Source organism: Aphidius gifuensis, linkage group LG5, assembly GCF_014905175.1.
Source record: "Aphidius gifuensis isolate YNYX2018 linkage group LG5, ASM1490517v1, whole genome shotgun sequence".
NCBI classification, from domain to species: Eukaryota; Metazoa; Arthropoda; class Insecta; order Hymenoptera; family Braconidae; genus Aphidius; species Aphidius gifuensis.
Window position 1 is genome coordinate 7,007,618 of NC_057792.1, and position 17,663 is coordinate 7,025,280.

The following is a 17,663-nucleotide window of genomic DNA, read 5'->3' on the forward strand; positions in this document are numbered from 1 at the left end:
GCTATCGATTTTTATTTTCTCATCAAATTCAAATAAAAAAAATTTATTAATGCATATATGTAACAATATAAAAATAAATAAACACGATAATAATTTTTCTTTGTTTTATTATTATTAATAAAAATTTAATTTGAAATAATTACGTGGAAGCCCACGTATTATAATACTATAAATATATATATATATTTTTTTGTTAATTGTCTATTATTTTCTGACTGGTTCTTCATGCTTCAACAACCTGAGATTTTGGCTGAAAAAAAAAACAAAACAAAACATTATTTTATTAATAAAAAACAAAAATAAAAGTGTCTTATTGTTGTAATATTTTATCAGAGTTTTTTTGTTGTTCAACAATCTTTGTAATATAAATTTTTGACTGATAATTATATGGATAACTTGTTGAATTAATTTTATTGTGTTTACCATAATGTAAATGTGGGTTGGTAATGAACGTTCCATAACTTCAGCAAGACGTACTTTATTAACTTTATGTTCTTCATCTGTAAATAAATAATTAAAATTTTAAAAATATGTAACTAATATTGACAAATAAATGAATGAAAAAAAAACATACCAATTGGAACAGCAAGTGACAATGTTGGTAATGCAACAAAACCAGCAACAAGTGGTCTAAGTATCCAATCAATTTTTTTTTTATTTTTAGGTCTAATACAAATATCAATTTGTTTTTGTCCAGCAAACATAAATGCATCACTTGCTTCCATTGTAAGTCTAAGTGTAAATAATAAATCTGAATGATTTTTAATAATATATGTTATACATAATGGTGTTCTAACAAATCCATGAGCTGGTATATTAGCATCAATACCAACAACAACATCTTCAACCCACAATGGTGCCAATGTAACACTTGTACTTGTTTCAATAATATCATTAATATCATTATTATTATTATTTCTTTGCCATTTAATTGTATAAACACCAGTTGATGTTGGTTGTTCACTACCAATTTTTGGTACAATACAAAATGCATCTGTTGCTGTTTCACCATCCGTCAATATTATATTTTTTAATAAACTTTTATTATCACAATTATTATTATCATTTAATTTAACAATTGAATTACCTAATTCAACTGATGAATCAATTATTTTTAATGGCCATGGTGATGTACAAACAATATGTGGCATCATTATAAATTGTTCATTAACAAATGCTTTTGTTAATGGTTCAAATAATTTTGTATAAAATTGTGTTGTTACATCAAATGGTTTAACTATTTTTAATGAATATGATAATTCTTTATTACGTTTTATATCATCATTATTACCTTGATATTCAACACGAAATATAAAATTTCTTATTCCAATTTGATGACATCTTACAAATATTATTTTTTCAATTTTTTTATCATTAATATTTTCATTATCAATATTAATTATTATTGAATTTTGATTATTTTCATGTAATTTTTTATTATCTGTTGTTAAACTCAATTCAACTGCTGGATCATTACTATTTTCAGCTAATATTTGTTTAACCTGTAACAAAATTAATAATGTATTATTTTTAAAATATTATTACTTGTATTTTTTTATGATTTACCTGAATAATGACATTTGAAATATCTTGATTTGATGATATTAATATTTTTATTGGCATCCATTCACTTAATAAAGCTGGTACTTTTGCATCAATATCAAGTTTAAAATTTTTATCTTCATGTTTAATTTCAGCAACAATTACAGATTTTATTTTATCAAAATAAGTACCACGTAATTGTTGAATTTCTGAATATGTACGTTCTAATAATGTACAATCACCAAACAAAGATGTATATTTCATAATAATTGAAAAATTTTTATCATTACCAAAATATAATGATACATTATTTATTTGTATTTCTGTACCATCATTAAAATTTGGTGTATCAAATTGACAATTAAATTTTTTAATTTCATTATTATTAAATTTAAAATTACCATTATCATTAGAATTTTCATCAATAAATAATTCAATATTTTTACCAGGTAATTTAATTGATATTGATATTTTTGAAAATTCAATATTATCATCATATAAATTACGTATAAATAATTCAATATTAATAAATTGACCAATATAAAATTTATTGCTTGTAAATTTAATTTTTAATTGAATAAAATTTATAATATTCATATCATCAATTGTAAATGCTAATTTATCAATATTATTAATTTCATTATTCCATTTATTAATAGATATTAATTTATCATCATCTGGTAAATCTGGTTCTTCAATTGGTATTGTTTTTTTTAATATATTATATATATTATTACGTATTATTAATTTATGTTGTTTATTTAATAATATTTTTGGACCAAGTGCTTCAATACATAGTGTTAAATATTCTTGTATTGATACAGATAAAAATGCTGCTTTAAGTGCATTTTTTAATATATCTGTTAATAATATTGGCCAACATTCACTACGAAAATCCCATAACATATGCATTAATAATGTCAATACTTTACCATAATCTTTAACATTAAAATATTCACTAGCCATTTGTACAACTAATAATCTTCTCATTCTTGGACAACGATAAATTTTAAATTGTGATATTGCATTACCTAATAAACCAATAATAATCATTGAATGATTAATTTTTTTTTCACGTAATTGTAATAATTTAATTGTCATATTATTTAAATTATTATTTTTTTGTTCAAATTTAATAAATGATCTTTGTCCATAATATTCAATTTTATTATCATCATCTTCAATATTATTATCATCAGCATTATTATCATCATCATTAATAATAATATTATTAATTGATTTTTGTCGTAAAGTAGCATAATGTGCAGCAAGTTGATAATAATAACCAGGATGTTGTGTTTGTACTGCTGGTAAACCTTGTCTAATAGCATCATCAAATAATTCAGCAAATGTTGAATATTGATTTGTCATCCATCCATAATGTTCAAATATAATATTATCATTACCAATTAAATTACGATAACGTTCAGTATGACAACGAAATTGTGATATTGCATCTCTTGGTTGATTTAATAAAAACATTAATTTACATATTTTATAATTAACAAAACTTGTTATTAATTTAATTTCATATATATTTGTATCAATAATACGTATGTCATTTAAATCTTTATAACATTGTTGATAATGACGTAATGATATACTTTTATCATTTTTTAATTCATTATAAAATGCCATTTTATATTGATGACGTATTATAATATATTGATGTGAATTTTTATTAAGTTGATCACGATGATTTTTAACAATTCTATATTCATGATGATAATAATTTTGTGATAAATCATAAAATGCATTTTCAAGACGTGTTATATAACCCATTAAATGATCACCATGTGGTAATATGTATAATAATTTACCTTGTAATTCACATGATGTACATAATGATGTTGCTCTATCACTTGTTAATGTATCTTCATTATCTGTTGGTGATGATGATACTGATGATGATTTTTGTATTAATACAACAGCAATTTTTGTATTACGTCCATCAAGTGATGAACGTAATGATTGTACTTTTGATGAACAATCAATTTTTTTTTCATTCCATTGTGGATCATTCCAATCAAGATCATAAAAAAATACAACAACTGATGGTATTTCATTGAGATATTTTGTCATCCAATTACGTTTTAATATACCTTTTGGTGTATACCATTCATATGAATTTTTTTTTTGTTTTGATACTGGAAATACATGTGATTGTTGAAGTAATTTAAATTGTATTGGATGTGAATCTGGACGACGATTATTACTAAATGCATCCCAAATTGAACGATGTACTGTATTTGATATATCAAGACCTGTCAAAGCAATTAATGCCAATGGTTTTGCCACTAATTCTGGTGGTAAATCAAACATTTTATTACCTAAAAAATATAAAAAATTATTACTTATTTATTTATTACGATATTATTATCATTATAAATATATTTTTTGTTTTGTTTATCATACAACTGTTATTATTGTTTGTAAAATTGTTGATATTTTATTTTTTGATACAAGTGTTTACTAGATAGTCAAATTTTTTATTAAATATGTTAAATAAATAATTAAAAATTAGAAAACAAATTTACCTTTTTTTGAATAATATTTTAAACTAGTTTATTTGTTTTATTAGAAAAAATTTGTTATTTTAATTGGTGGTCTACATTTGACATATGACATACATTTGACAGCAGCTGTGATAACAAGTCTAGGTTATGTGACATCTGTTTTATCTACTGCAGATTTAATATGCTCAAAAAAAAATAAATAAAAATAAATAAATAATTTTTCTCTCTCTCTCTCTCTCACCGGCATAACCTCAAAAAATTGACAAGTCTGTTGACAAGTAAATAGCACAAGGATCAACACAACAAAATTGCAATCAGTTGCAATAAAGAGATTATTATTTATTAGATAATTAATTAAATAAATAAAAATAAACAATGGGAGACGATGATAATCCAAAAGAATATCGTTGGGAAACTGGCTATGAAAAAACATGGTATAAAATTATTATTTTATAGAAAAATTTATAACAAAATAATTATAACTAAACATTGGAATATAATTTTTTTAAGGGAGGCAATTAAAGAAGATGAATCTGGTGGTTTGGAAGCATCAGTTGCTGATATTATTCATAAAGCTAAAAGAAAAAGACAATTAGAAAAAACAGGTACAGCTAGACTTGGAATGATGAGACATCTTTTTATTGTTTTGGATGGTTCTGAGGCAATGTCAATTCAAGATTTAAAACCAACACGACTCATCTGTTCAATAAAAGTAAATTATAGTTTACTATTTTTAATAAAACATTAATTTACTAGTTTATGTTAGTAATTTTATTTAAATATTATATAGCTTCTTGAGGGATTTATTGATGAATTTTTCTATCAAAATCCAATAAGTCAATTGGGATTAATAGTTACCAAAAATAAAAGAGCTGAAAAGATCAGTGATTTATCTGGTAATACAAAGAAACACTTAAAGGTATGTTATTTTATAATTTATCTATAATTTTTTATTATAATTATAATGTATATTAATTTCGAATAGGAAATTAAAGGACTACTTGGTTCAACTCCATTAGCTGGTGAGCCATCATTACAAAATTCATTAGAACTAGCATTAAAATCATTAAAAAATTTACCATCACATGCTAGCCGTGAAATATTAGTAATAATGGGATCATTAACAACTTGTGATCCTGGTAATATATCTGACTCTATTCAGGTAATTTGAAAAAAAAAAAAAAAAAAAAGAAAACTCTTTAAATAATTAAATAATGAAACAATTTTCATTACAGAATTTAAAAACAGAAGGTGTAAGATGTAGTGTTATTAATCTTGCTGCTGAATTACATATTTGTAAAAAAATAGCAACAAGTACTGGTGGTGAACATGGTGTTGTACTTGATGATAAACATTTTAAAGATCAATTGTATATGCATATTGATCCACCACCAGCAGCAACACGACTTGAAGCAGCACTTGTTAAAATGGGATTTCCTCATCATTCATTAGCATCATTGGGAACAGATCCAACACCAATAAGTGTTTGCATGTGGTAAATAAACATCTTACAAATTTAAATTATATAGCATTTAAATTATAATAAGTAATAATTTCTTTATTGTTTTACAGTCATGCTGATAGTAAAGATGAGCTAGTAAAATTAACAAGTGCTGGTTATTTATGTCCTCAATGTTTATCAAAACATTGTGATTTACCAGTTGAATGTAGATCATGTGGACTTACCCTTGTTTCTGCACCACATCTTGCACGTTCATATCACTATTTATTTCCAGTTAAACATTTTACTGAAGTTGAATTTGACGAAACATTAAAAAATTGTTTTGGCTGTCAAAAAACTCTAACGTCACTTGACAAAAAGGTATACATACATATAAAAAAATAATCAATATTATCGTAGTATCCTATTGGATAATATTTTATTACGTTTTATTTTTTAATTTTGTTTCTTTTATCGACACTTGATTTATGATTGTGATGACGTCTTACTTTATCAAATATAATTTATTGATTACAGGTTTATGTTTGTGAAAAGTGTTCACATAGTTTTTGTCTTGATTGTGAAATATTCATTCACGAATCACTTCACACGTGTCCTGGATGTGCAACAAATCAAAATTCATTCAAACAACCAACTGGAAATAACAACACGTGATAAAAAACCAAATATGCTGGAAAGAAATATTTAATTTGAGTATTTTTTACTTTTTTTAAAAATATATCATTTTATATTTTTTAAAAAAACGAAAAAATATTCATTGATGATTTTATTTTTCATTATTAACTTGTTAATAATTACTCATTAGTTAGTTGTAAATTAATTAAATAATAATTAATTAAATAAATTAAATAATAATGATAATTAAAAAAATTTTAATCTTTTTTTTTTTTCGGTAGAATAAGTACTACTGTTAATGTTAAAAAAAAAAAATATGTTAATTGAGATTTATCATTAAAATGATATTATAAATAATAGAATCTGGGAGAAAAAGACTAAACGTTGACTTTGTGTTTTCAAACAATGTTTCCTCCTCAGTCGTGTGAGAACCATCGATACGACAAGTTCGAAATAGACAGTCGAAAAAATTAATAAACTTATATCGCTCAAAAATAATCAGATAAACTCATGGATATATCAAAGGATTAATTAATTAAAAAATAATTTGATATCAACAAATTTGGTAAGTTTTATTTTGAAATTATTTTTTTATTTTTTTAATAGTAACAGCTTGTATTTATATTTTTTTTTCTTTATCATATCTATCAATAATTGTTGTGACGAAGATTTGAATTATACTTCAATTTTTATGTGATTAGTCTAAAGTAATAATATCTTTTTTTTTTCTTCATAATATTTATCATCTTTTTATGTCTAGAATTTTGTCGAAAATTTATAACAATTTTGTCTTAAATAATAATAATAATTTCAACGTAAATGTTCTGTTTTTATAAAAAACAAAATTATGTTAAAAAATTGTGTTTTTTCACATTCAAGTATGATTTATATATTTGTTTTCATCAGAATTTATGGATAATCGTATTTTGAATTATTATTTAAAAATAAAAAATTTATATTAATGACAATAATAATAATTTTAACTTATCGTTATTTTATCATTCATTGCACTCGATATTTCAAATAGGTCGTTTGAATTTCTTGTAACTGAATTACTTATTTATATTCAAAAAATATATTTTTTTTTCTATTAAATAATTTTTTCACAACCCACTATCATTGAATTAATTAACCATTAATTATTAATTTAAATAATTTTTATCAAAATAAATAAACATAAAATTTAATTAAGAAAAAAACTTTTGAATATAAAAATTTAAATTACTTTCATTTATTAATTATTATTAGACACAAAGTAAGTTTTCAAATTAAGTACTAAGCATGTAGCTAAATATTTTTTTTATACATTAACAAATACAAATGTAGATAAGACCGTCTCAGACAATCATATGGACAGAAAAACTTATTTTTTTTTTTTTTTTGTTTTAAATTTTATTTATTCATTTTATTAATACATTTTATTAACACATTGCACTTAAAAAAAAAAAGATAACAACATTGAGTTCATTGGAATATAAACTAAATAAATTTTATTTATTTATAATTTTTTTAATTAAAATGTCACGCATTACTCGTGTGCAATGGTGAATATCTAATTTATGCAAGAAAAAGAAATAATGTCATTGATTTGAATTTCGTATAATTGAAATATACTAAATGTTTGATGATTTTTCCGTCTATTTATTTTTCCTCATTCATACATATGCCATTTTTTTTTTCTCAATTATTTACGTAACGAGGAAAATTATCTGTGACAATTTAGATGATTACTTCTTGCATAAAAATGTAAAAATTAAAATTACATTCTGTTCAATGAATATCATTATTATTTATATTTAAATGGAAATAATTATCATAATGCATGTGAATTATTTTTATTAAAATGAATTTTTTTATTTTACATAATTTGTTTGTTTATTTTTAATCCATTTACTATATCAATTTTAAATATAAAAAAAAACTAAGTGTTTCAAGGATAATAGAATAATTTTTTTTGTTACATCGGATCCTTGAATAATATCCTTGAGTTTGTTCCAAGTGTCATTAACATTTTGTCATAATAAAATTGTTTTTTTTTGTGCATTATTTTCGAAAAACCTATACTTGTTCTGAATAAATTTTTATATATATTTTTTTATTATTAAAATCAATTACAGAAACAAATTTCTTATAAAAAACACAAATAGAAAAATCATTAAATATTTGATGAAATTAATAAAATAATTTATTAATAATATTTATTTCGATGACAAATTAAAAAAAATATATATTTTCGATTGTAAATATGATGTATATTTAATATAAAAATTACTTAATCAATAGTAGAATTTTATTTCTCTATTTACACATTTTTAACTTTTATTTTCCTCAAAATTTCTAAAGCTTACAGTTAGTTATTTCGATTAATTAATTTAATAATAATGTTTATATATATTTTAATTATTGAAATTTACAGTTTAAAATGTCATTCAAACTTTGGCAAGCATTATCAAGACGTCGTGTTACTGAAGATGATGAAAATAAAAGTGAATTGGCACGTGTCTTGGGATTGTTTGATTTAATCGCATTAGGAGTTGGTGCAACTCTTGGTCTTGGTGTATATATACTTGCTGGAAAAGTAGCCAAAGAAACAGCTGGACCAGCAGTTTGTATATCATTTCTAATTGCAGCTTTTGCATCGGCACTTGCAGGTAAATTTAATATACATATAAATAAACTTTTTATCTGTTCCTTATTTACGAAAAATGAACGCACACAAAAAAAAAAGAAACATTTTATTGTTTTTTGTCTTATTGATTTTATTTAATTTGTTTGTCATGTAGATAAATATTTTATCAAAATCGAATGTGTCCATGGCCTAAAAAAAAAAATATATATTGAAAAATTATTGTTTATTTTGATATTATCACATAAATTAAAAAACAATTTTTACTTTAATTATTTAAGCGTAAAATTGTAATTCATAAATTACAGGTATGTGTTATGCTGAGTTTGCTTCAAGGGTACCAAAAGCAGGATCAGCTTATATATACAGTTACGTAACTGTTGGTGAATTTATTGCATTTGTTATTGGATGGAATCTTATATTGGAATATGTCATTGGTAAATTATCACCTGGACAAATCATTAAATTTAACTATTGACATTAAACTTGATAAACTTTTTTAGGTACGGCAAGTGTTGCAAGAGGTCTGAGTGAATATGTTGATGCTATGATTAATAATACAATGAAAGATAATCTTCATTCATTAATGCCGATAAATGTACCATATCTTGCTGATTATCCAGATTTTTTTGCATTTGGTGTTATAATATTATTGAGTATTTTACTATGTATTGGTGCTCGTGAATCATCAAATTTAAATATGATATTTACAGTTGTTAATTTAGCAACAATTCTCATTGTTATCATCGCTGGTTCCATTAAAGGTAAACAATATTTTTAATATCCAGATAAACAGAAAATAATAAAACAATTATCTTTATTAAATTTATCAAACTTTTATTTATTTTTTTTAATGCAGTTTGATAATAATCAGTTGAATAAACTGATTAGATATAATTTCATTTCAAAACCAATACCAATTAATTTCCTTCTATTAATGAAAATGAAACAATAAAATATGAATGAATAAATTTTCTTGATAATAAATTATACAAAGATAAAATAATTATAAAAAAATTGCAGCTGTACCAGCGTATTGGAATATATCACCAACTGATGTTGGTTTTCCAGCAGAAGGTGCTGGAACAGGTGGTTTTATGCCATTTGGAATTCGTGGAGTTATGGCTGGTGCTGCAACATGTTTTTATGGTTTTGTGGGTATGTAATAATTTCTTATTAATAATATAAATATCAAAAATTAATATTAAAGTAGTTTTTTAAATTATTTTTTAGGTTTTGATTGTGTTGCATCTTGTGGTGAAGAAGCTAAAAATCCACAAAAATCAATACCCATAAGTATTTGTGTTAGTTTATTTATAATATTTATAACTTATTTTTCAATATCAACAGTATTAACAATGATGTTACCATATTATGCACAAAATCCAAGCTCACCATTTCCATATGCATTCGAACAAGTTGGCTGGCCAACAATTAAATGGGTTGTTAATATTGGTGCTGTATTTGCACTGTGTACAAGTTTGTTAGGTAGATAAATAAATTTATTGGTATTATTATTAACATTTTAATTTGATTTTGATATTAATAAATATAATTTTATTATTGTTTTAATTAAAGGTGCTATGTTTCCTTTGCCACGAATTTTATACGTGATGGGTGGTGATGGTATTATATTTAAATCACTTGCTAAGATTAATGAAAAAACTCATACACCAATTATTGGTACAATTATATCTGGTGGATTAACTGGTTTAATGACATTGATATTTAATTTGGAACAACTTATTGATATGATGTCGATTGGTACATTATTGGCATACACTATTGTTGCTATATCAGTTATTATTCTGAGATATAAAAAAACAAGTCAAAGTATTAAAATACCAGTCAATACAATTATCGATAGTGAACCATCATTGATGAATTATTTTGCTCGTTTATTTAATATTAGAAATCAAAAAGTTACAACTACATTTACCAGTGAAGTTGCTAGTTGGGGTGTTGTTGTTTTTGGTGAGTTATTTTTAATATTACTTGAAATATTTCTTAAAAAATTATATTGTGATATGATTTATATTTTCTTTTTGAATTTCAACTTTTTTTTAATATTAATTTTTCATTTTAAATTCAAAACTTTTACTATATCGAGGCTGTCGAAATAATAAACTAGAAATTGATTTATATTTCAATTAAATTATCTTTACGTTTGTTTTTAATTGAAACAAAAATATTTCTATTATAAATGGCATTGTATTAATTTCAAACTTGAAGGCCATCATGGTAAATAATATTTGTCAGATTTCATTATAATTTCTTGCGATAATTTGGCAAATTCAAAACGTTCAAGATTAAACTGATAAATATTTTTATTTCAAAAGAAATTAAGTACGATTAATATTATTTACACCAAAATGTCTTTTAAATTTAAAATTAATGTAAGCAATTTTAAAATGAGAATATCTATTTTCCTTTTAAAATAATATTCCCAGTTTTATAAATTCAAAAAAAAAATGTAAAAATAATTTAATTGAAATATATATTTATTCATGCTTTTATTTTTTGTAAACTTGATAATGTAAAAATTGTTATTTTTTATTTTCAACTTAAATAGGATTTGACAACTAAACATGTGCTTTAAAAAATAATCTTTTCTTGATAATTTTATTCTTTTATTAAGTCGTATTATTAAAGTAATTAACACATGTTAATTTTTGTTATTTTAATTTTTCTTTACAGCTGTCTTAGTTATTATTTTTGGATTGATATTGAATTTTACTGAATTCGATGGAAATAATACAAATTTATTGAAATATACATCATTGACAATACTTGGAATACTATTGATACTCTGTGTTATTGCAATTGGTAGACAACCAGTTGACAGACTTCATTTGTCATTCAAAGTACCATTTGTTCCATTCGTACCTTGTTGTAGTATTTTTATAAATCTATTGTTGATGCTACAATTGGATTTTTTTACTTGGATGCGATTCATTGTTTGGATGATTATAGGTGAATTTGAAAACAATACATTATTATTATTATTTAACTATTATTCAATCATTATTAATCATATTATTAACACAATAAAACAATGTACAACTTAATTTTCATTTCATTATATTTTTTTCTTTTAGGTTTTGGAATTTATTTTTTTTATGGTATTAAAAACAGTACACAAGGACGTAAAAATGAATTATCACGAATTTACGCAGAATCATCAAGAACAAATACAAAATTATAAATAAAATAAATTATTAAATTTACTTCCATTATTACATTTGAAGAAGACAAAAAAAAAACATCTATATATTTTTCATTGCTCTTTTTTTGTTTTTATTAAGCATATTGTTTACACATTGAGCATAATTTATTTTATAAATTACTTTTTTTTTTCTTTGACAATCGCCTGTACATATTTATCGTACAAACATTATCAATCATCATCAGCTGATAATATATTTTTTTTTTTTTTGTTAATAAGTATTTCAAACGCCCAAGTAATTATGTTAAAAATAATTCTTATAGTTTTATATAGTTATAATATAAAAATAGTTATAAATTTTAAAAAATAAAAACATAATAAATTTTAATATTAACAAAAAACAAAATAATAAAAATTCATTAGATGCCTTATTAGCATTTTATTTTTAAATAATTGAAAATGACTAGTATACCTAATTAGACCGAATAACAAAAAAATAAAATAAAAATTTTTTCATCAGCTAAATAAAGCTGCAGTATGAATTTTTAGTACTCGTTACAATAAAAATACTGTGTGCAATTGATATATATATATATTTTAAATATTAATGTGAACTTTTAGTAGTTCCATTTGTAAGACTTGAAACACTGATGCTCTGCCAATTTGCCTGAAATAAATGACAATAAAAAAGCATTATATTATAAGTAAAATGAAGGAAAAAAAATTGATCAATAATAATGAATATATTACCCCAATTCCAGTTGTCCAATAGTGTCCAGCTGGATTATCATTTGTAATACCAATTCTACGACAAACAATACCAGCACCAGATATAGCCCAAACTTGTCCATTGTCTGGACTAACAGATACACTACGAAATCCTTGTTTAGCTGTTGTAACAGACATGTCAATATGTATTGGATCATTTGGCATTGATGGTAGTGTTTGCCAATGTGTACCCTCAGGAAATATTTTTGGTTGTATTTCTTTTCTAACATATAATTTACCATTATAATCAATAGCCCAAACAACATTACAACCAACAGATAATTGTTTTAATTTTGCACCAGATGGTGGTTCAACATTTGTCCATAAATCACCAATTGGTTTATTTTGTGTTATACCAAATCTCCAATATGATGTACCATTTTTACCAACAGCCCATACTTGTCCATGTGGACCACATGAAATACTTATTAATGGTTGATCAGATGGTATATGTTCCCATGTTATACCAAATGGTGATGATTCAGATACACCATGACGATAAAGTGCTTCACCATTAACAGCAATTGCCCAAACATCAATTGGTCCATCAATACCATTATCAAATGATGAATATAATGATAAATCAATAATTTTTGTATTACCTAATTCTTTCCATGGTCCAGATGTTGTTAATAAACATTTACGAAACCATCTTCTACGTCTAACATAATCAGTAAATTGTTTTTTTGAATGATATTGAGATGGAAAATCAGTAGCATATTGCCAACCATCACGATCAACACCACCAGGTGTATGAAAATCAATAATCCAATCAGATAACCAACGCCAATGCATTGATAATAATTTTGTATGTTCTTTTGTTCTTTTATATTTACCAGTAACATCACTCCACATTGGACGATCAGTTGGTAAACCATGATTTGTATAACCAGTTACTGGATTCCATCTTTGATTTTCATAAACATAATAATTATGTGTATCAGTCATTGTATTAATATCATTTTGTGAATCATTAAATTTTAAATATAAACCACCCCAACCACCAGTATAAACCCACGGTGTATTATCATATCCAATACCCCATGTAACACCACTTTGACATGTTAATACTTTACGTAAATGACCACCAATTTGACGCCAAAACATTGTTATTGGTTCAATAATAATATTATTTGATTTATATAATATTTTATTAATTGTCATAAAACCTTTTATTTTTAAATGTGTTATATTATCTGGTATAATACGATGATTATAATATGTATATTCAGTATTATTGATAAATATACGATAACCATTTTTTTCACAATTAATTATAATATTAATATTTGTTGATTTTTTAAATAACACATTATCATCTCTTTCTTCATCACCCCATTTATTATTTTTATATGTATTACGTACAATTATATTTTCATTTAAACGTGGATTAAAATGTAATGCAACATCATGTGTATCATTATTTTTATTTTTATTATTTATTGTTGACATATGACATACTAAATTAAATGATAATCTATCAGCATCATCATGTATATATGCTGTTATATTTAATGATGAATTAATTGAAAAACCATTTTGTAATAAACATTCAAATGGTATATTTTTATTATTATAATTATTAATATCTAATAATTCTTTGGTATATGTATTATCATTATTTAATTGATTTGATTCATCAATTATTGGATCATAAACATAAATATCACCAAGTGATGTTGTTGTCCATATTGAATTTTTACCAGGACGTCCATAAACATTATTTATTTTACATGTTACTAATGTTATATGACCAATCCAATCTTCCATTTCGGTGTCTGTTGAAAATTGTAAATATAATACTTTTAATTTTTTTAATTTTGGTGTATGTATTGATATACGTGGTATACCTGGTTCACTACAACATACAACACATTTAATATCTGTTACTGAAAATTGTGTTATTGTTGTTGCACCATTTGAATTTAATATTGTCAATGTACCAGTATCATATTTATCAGAATTTGAACTAATCCATTCTAATTCAATAATACAATCATCATAATTATTTGTTGTACATTTTAATTTATAACGTGCATCACCATTTTTAATCCATGATGAATGTTCAATTGCATTAACATAATTATTAGTATCATAATTAATATTTGATAAACGTTTTTTTAATTTATTTAATATTGTTAATCTCCATAATTCATTAATTTCATTATTAATATTATTATTATTATTAGTTATCATTGTTGTTGTATTATTATTGCTATTGTTATTGTTATTATTATTGTTGTTATTATCATTTAACCATTTTGGTAAATTTATTGTATCAATAATACATGCACCAGCTTCAATATTACACCATAATACATCATTATCTGTCCAATAAATACCATTTGTATGTTCATCATCACCATAAATACCAGAATTACCACTTAAATCTGGATCAAATATTGAATCATCAGTTTCTGGATGTGCTTCAACACCAACCATTGAACCAACTGAATGTACTGGACTCCATGCTGCTGGATTAACTTTAATTGTTGAATCCATACCTTTACCAATGACAATTGTTGATTCACAACTATGTGATAATGATTCATTTGATATTTTAATATTACCAACAATATCAGATAATAATTCATCACATGATGCAATTTTTTTATTGCTATTATCATTATCATTTTTTTGCCATAATTTTAATGATGTAGGTGTTGGTGCACTTCTTGATTGTTCATTAATATTATTTATTGTTGTTTTAATATTATCATTATCATTACTATTACCACCAACACTACCAACATTACTATTATTACTACTACCAATACCATGTGCACCACCACCACCACCACCACTACTACTACTACAACTAATATTATTTGGTGATTTATTTAATGATGAATTCCAATTTTGATAATAATCATTTATTAATTTTGGTGTACCACATAAACTATGACGATTTGATGATGATAAACTAGCATTACTACTAGCTCTACTTAATTGTAATGGTACATTAATTAAACGCCATTTTTTACCAGTTAATTCAGTTTTATTAATACCAGTACGATAATATAAATAACGATCATCATAACCAATACCAAATACATAATCATTTGATGTTACTGATATAACAGCCATTTTATTTGACATTTCAATCCAACCATTACCAGTTGCACATTGTACATCAACACCAGACATATCACCATTAATACCTTTACGAAACCATACTGTATAATCATTTGTAATAGCCCATACAGAATTATAACCAACAGATATTTGTATTAATTTAATATTTTTTTTTGGTATATCAATTATTGACCAATCATCACCAATTGGATTTTGTCGTGTTATACCAGTACGTGTTATTGCTCTACCATCATTTAATATTGCCCATACAAGACCAGTTGTACCAACACTAACTTGTATAACTTCATGTCCATTTATTAATTTTATTGAATTCCAACGTATACCTTCTGGTGATGTTGTTGTAACACCATAACGATACATTAATCTACCATGTGCTGTTACAGCCCATACAGATAATTGTCCATTTGATGTACCTGGTATTTGATAACCACCAATTGATACATCAATAAATGGTTCTTTTGTTGGATCTTTATGTAATGGTGCTATTGCACACCATGAATTCATTGCACTATAACGACGATAACGTACCCATTTACGTCTACGTACACATGATTTCCATTTTTTAATTGGTGTATATTTTGCTGGAAAATCAACAGCATATGTCCAACCATCATGATCAAGTGGTTGTCCATCAAGTGTTGTTTCAATTGTCCAATCACCTTCCCATTGCCATGCCATTGATGGTAATTTTACTTTATCACGTGATCTATCAATTGTACCATCAATATTTGAAAAATGATAACGATCTGTTGGTAATAATCTATCACCAAAACCTTCAATTGGTAACCATCTTTCATTTTCCCATGTTTCTTCTTTAATACGTATTGGTATATCTAGACCATGTACATGAACATATACTTGTCTATCACCACCAATTGCCCACATAAAATGTGATACTGCTGATAAACGTTTAAATTCAAGACCAAGATATATAAATTCACGCCACATATTTCCAGTTGTTGATAGACCAAATATTCTTCCTTCATTATTTATACCATATAAATATGTACTTGGCATTTTTATGACTTTTATTATTTATTTTTCTGTGAAACAATCATCAAAATGTTATTAATTTATTAATTATTATATAATTTTAAAAAAGACAATAGAATATATCTAATTGCTGGGAAAAGAATACATGGAATAAAATTATATAGTATTAATTTAATTTACTCCCAAGAAATATTGTTTTTCTTTTTCTTATTTATTCATTATTGCAAAAAAAAAAAATGGACGATAAGAAATGAGTCATTGTAAGTATTTATTTTTTTATATACACAAGATAAAGAAGTATAACAATAATAATTGAATTGTTGATAACAATTAAATGGTTATTTTATATTTTTAAGTATAAATTTTAAAAAGTATCATTGATTTTGTTTATGAAATAATATTGATTAAACGTACCTTGTTTTAATTAACAGATGTGGTTGAATAATATTTTTTTTACCTTGAATTGTCACTTTATTGTATTCATCATTTTGTAACACTTGATCAATAATATGTGTCTTGAGTTATTGGAAAATAGAAATATAATATTTATTATTTATTTTTAAGTCACAACAATGATTAACTACTGGAGTGTAACTGTCAGATGAGACAGCTGATATGCCACCGGGCAACGAAATTTTTATTTTCTTTTTTTATTATTGTTTTCTTTTTTTTTTTCGAAGGGGGAGAGAAAGGGTTGTAATATTTGATGGTAATGTAGATTTTCTTTGCAATGACAATCAATCAAGTAAAAATCTGTAAAGTTTAAATTTTAACTTACGTATGTTTGTTTGAAGCTTAGAAAAAAAAAAGCATTTATTTTTTAATCTGAGAAATTTCTACAAAGAAATTGAATAAATACCTGTGTAGGTATATAAATAA

General features: G+C 23.9%; 4 protein-coding genes across 5 annotated transcripts; 2 read left to right on the forward strand and 2 right to left on the reverse strand.

Moving 5' to 3' along the window:
- Positions 1–58: 58 nt before the first annotated feature.
- Positions 59–4,246, reverse strand: LOC122857420 (trafficking protein particle complex subunit 11). Of its 2 annotated transcripts, XM_044159582.1 has the most exons (6): positions 4,080–4,246; positions 1,567–3,872; positions 1,088–1,502; positions 575–1,000; positions 424–500; positions 124–250 (listed from the first exon to the last, which is right to left on the reverse strand). In XM_044159582.1, the coding sequence occupies exons 2-6, from the start codon at positions 3,862–3,864 to the stop codon at positions 224–226; spliced, it is 3,243 nt and encodes a 1,080-aa protein (XP_044015517.1). In that variant the 5' UTR covers positions 3,865–3,872; positions 4,080–4,246; the 3' UTR covers positions 124–223. The 2 variants fall into 2 exon arrangements, with proteins under 2 accessions (XP_044015516.1, XP_044015517.1); XM_044159581.1 differs by having other exon boundaries at positions 59–250; positions 575–1,502; positions 4,080–4,245.
- Positions 4,247–4,299: 53 nt separating this feature from the next.
- LOC122857422 (general transcription factor IIH subunit 2) lies at positions 4,300–6,174 on the forward strand. The gene is made up of 7 exons (XM_044159584.1): positions 4,300–4,492; positions 4,569–4,770; positions 4,849–4,977; positions 5,044–5,220; positions 5,294–5,553; positions 5,631–5,880; positions 6,037–6,174. Exons 1-7 carry the CDS (start codon positions 4,434–4,436, stop codon positions 6,172–6,174), a joined length of 1,215 nt encoding a protein of 404 aa, XP_044015519.1. The 5' UTR covers positions 4,300–4,433.
- Positions 6,175–6,553: 379 nt separating this feature from the next.
- On the forward strand, positions 6,554–11,966 carry LOC122857421 (cationic amino acid transporter 3). Its single transcript, XM_044159583.1, has 9 exons — positions 6,554–6,700; positions 8,552–8,786; positions 9,070–9,198; positions 9,265–9,525; positions 9,785–9,919; positions 9,995–10,249; positions 10,340–10,735; positions 11,459–11,734; positions 11,860–11,966. Exons 2-9 carry the CDS (start codon positions 8,558–8,560, stop codon positions 11,964–11,966), a joined length of 1,788 nt encoding a protein of 595 aa, XP_044015518.1. The 5' UTR covers positions 6,554–6,700; positions 8,552–8,557.
- On the reverse strand, positions 11,458–17,414 carry LOC122857419 (tectonin beta-propeller repeat-containing protein). The gene is made up of 3 exons (XM_044159580.1): positions 17,199–17,414; positions 12,678–16,834; positions 11,458–12,594 (listed from the first exon to the last, which is right to left on the reverse strand). The coding sequence occupies exons 2-3, from the start codon at positions 16,806–16,808 to the stop codon at positions 12,532–12,534; spliced, it is 4,194 nt and encodes a 1,397-aa protein (XP_044015515.1). The 5' UTR covers positions 16,809–16,834; positions 17,199–17,414; the 3' UTR covers positions 11,458–12,531.
- Between the last annotated feature and the right edge of the window lie 249 nt (positions 17,415–17,663).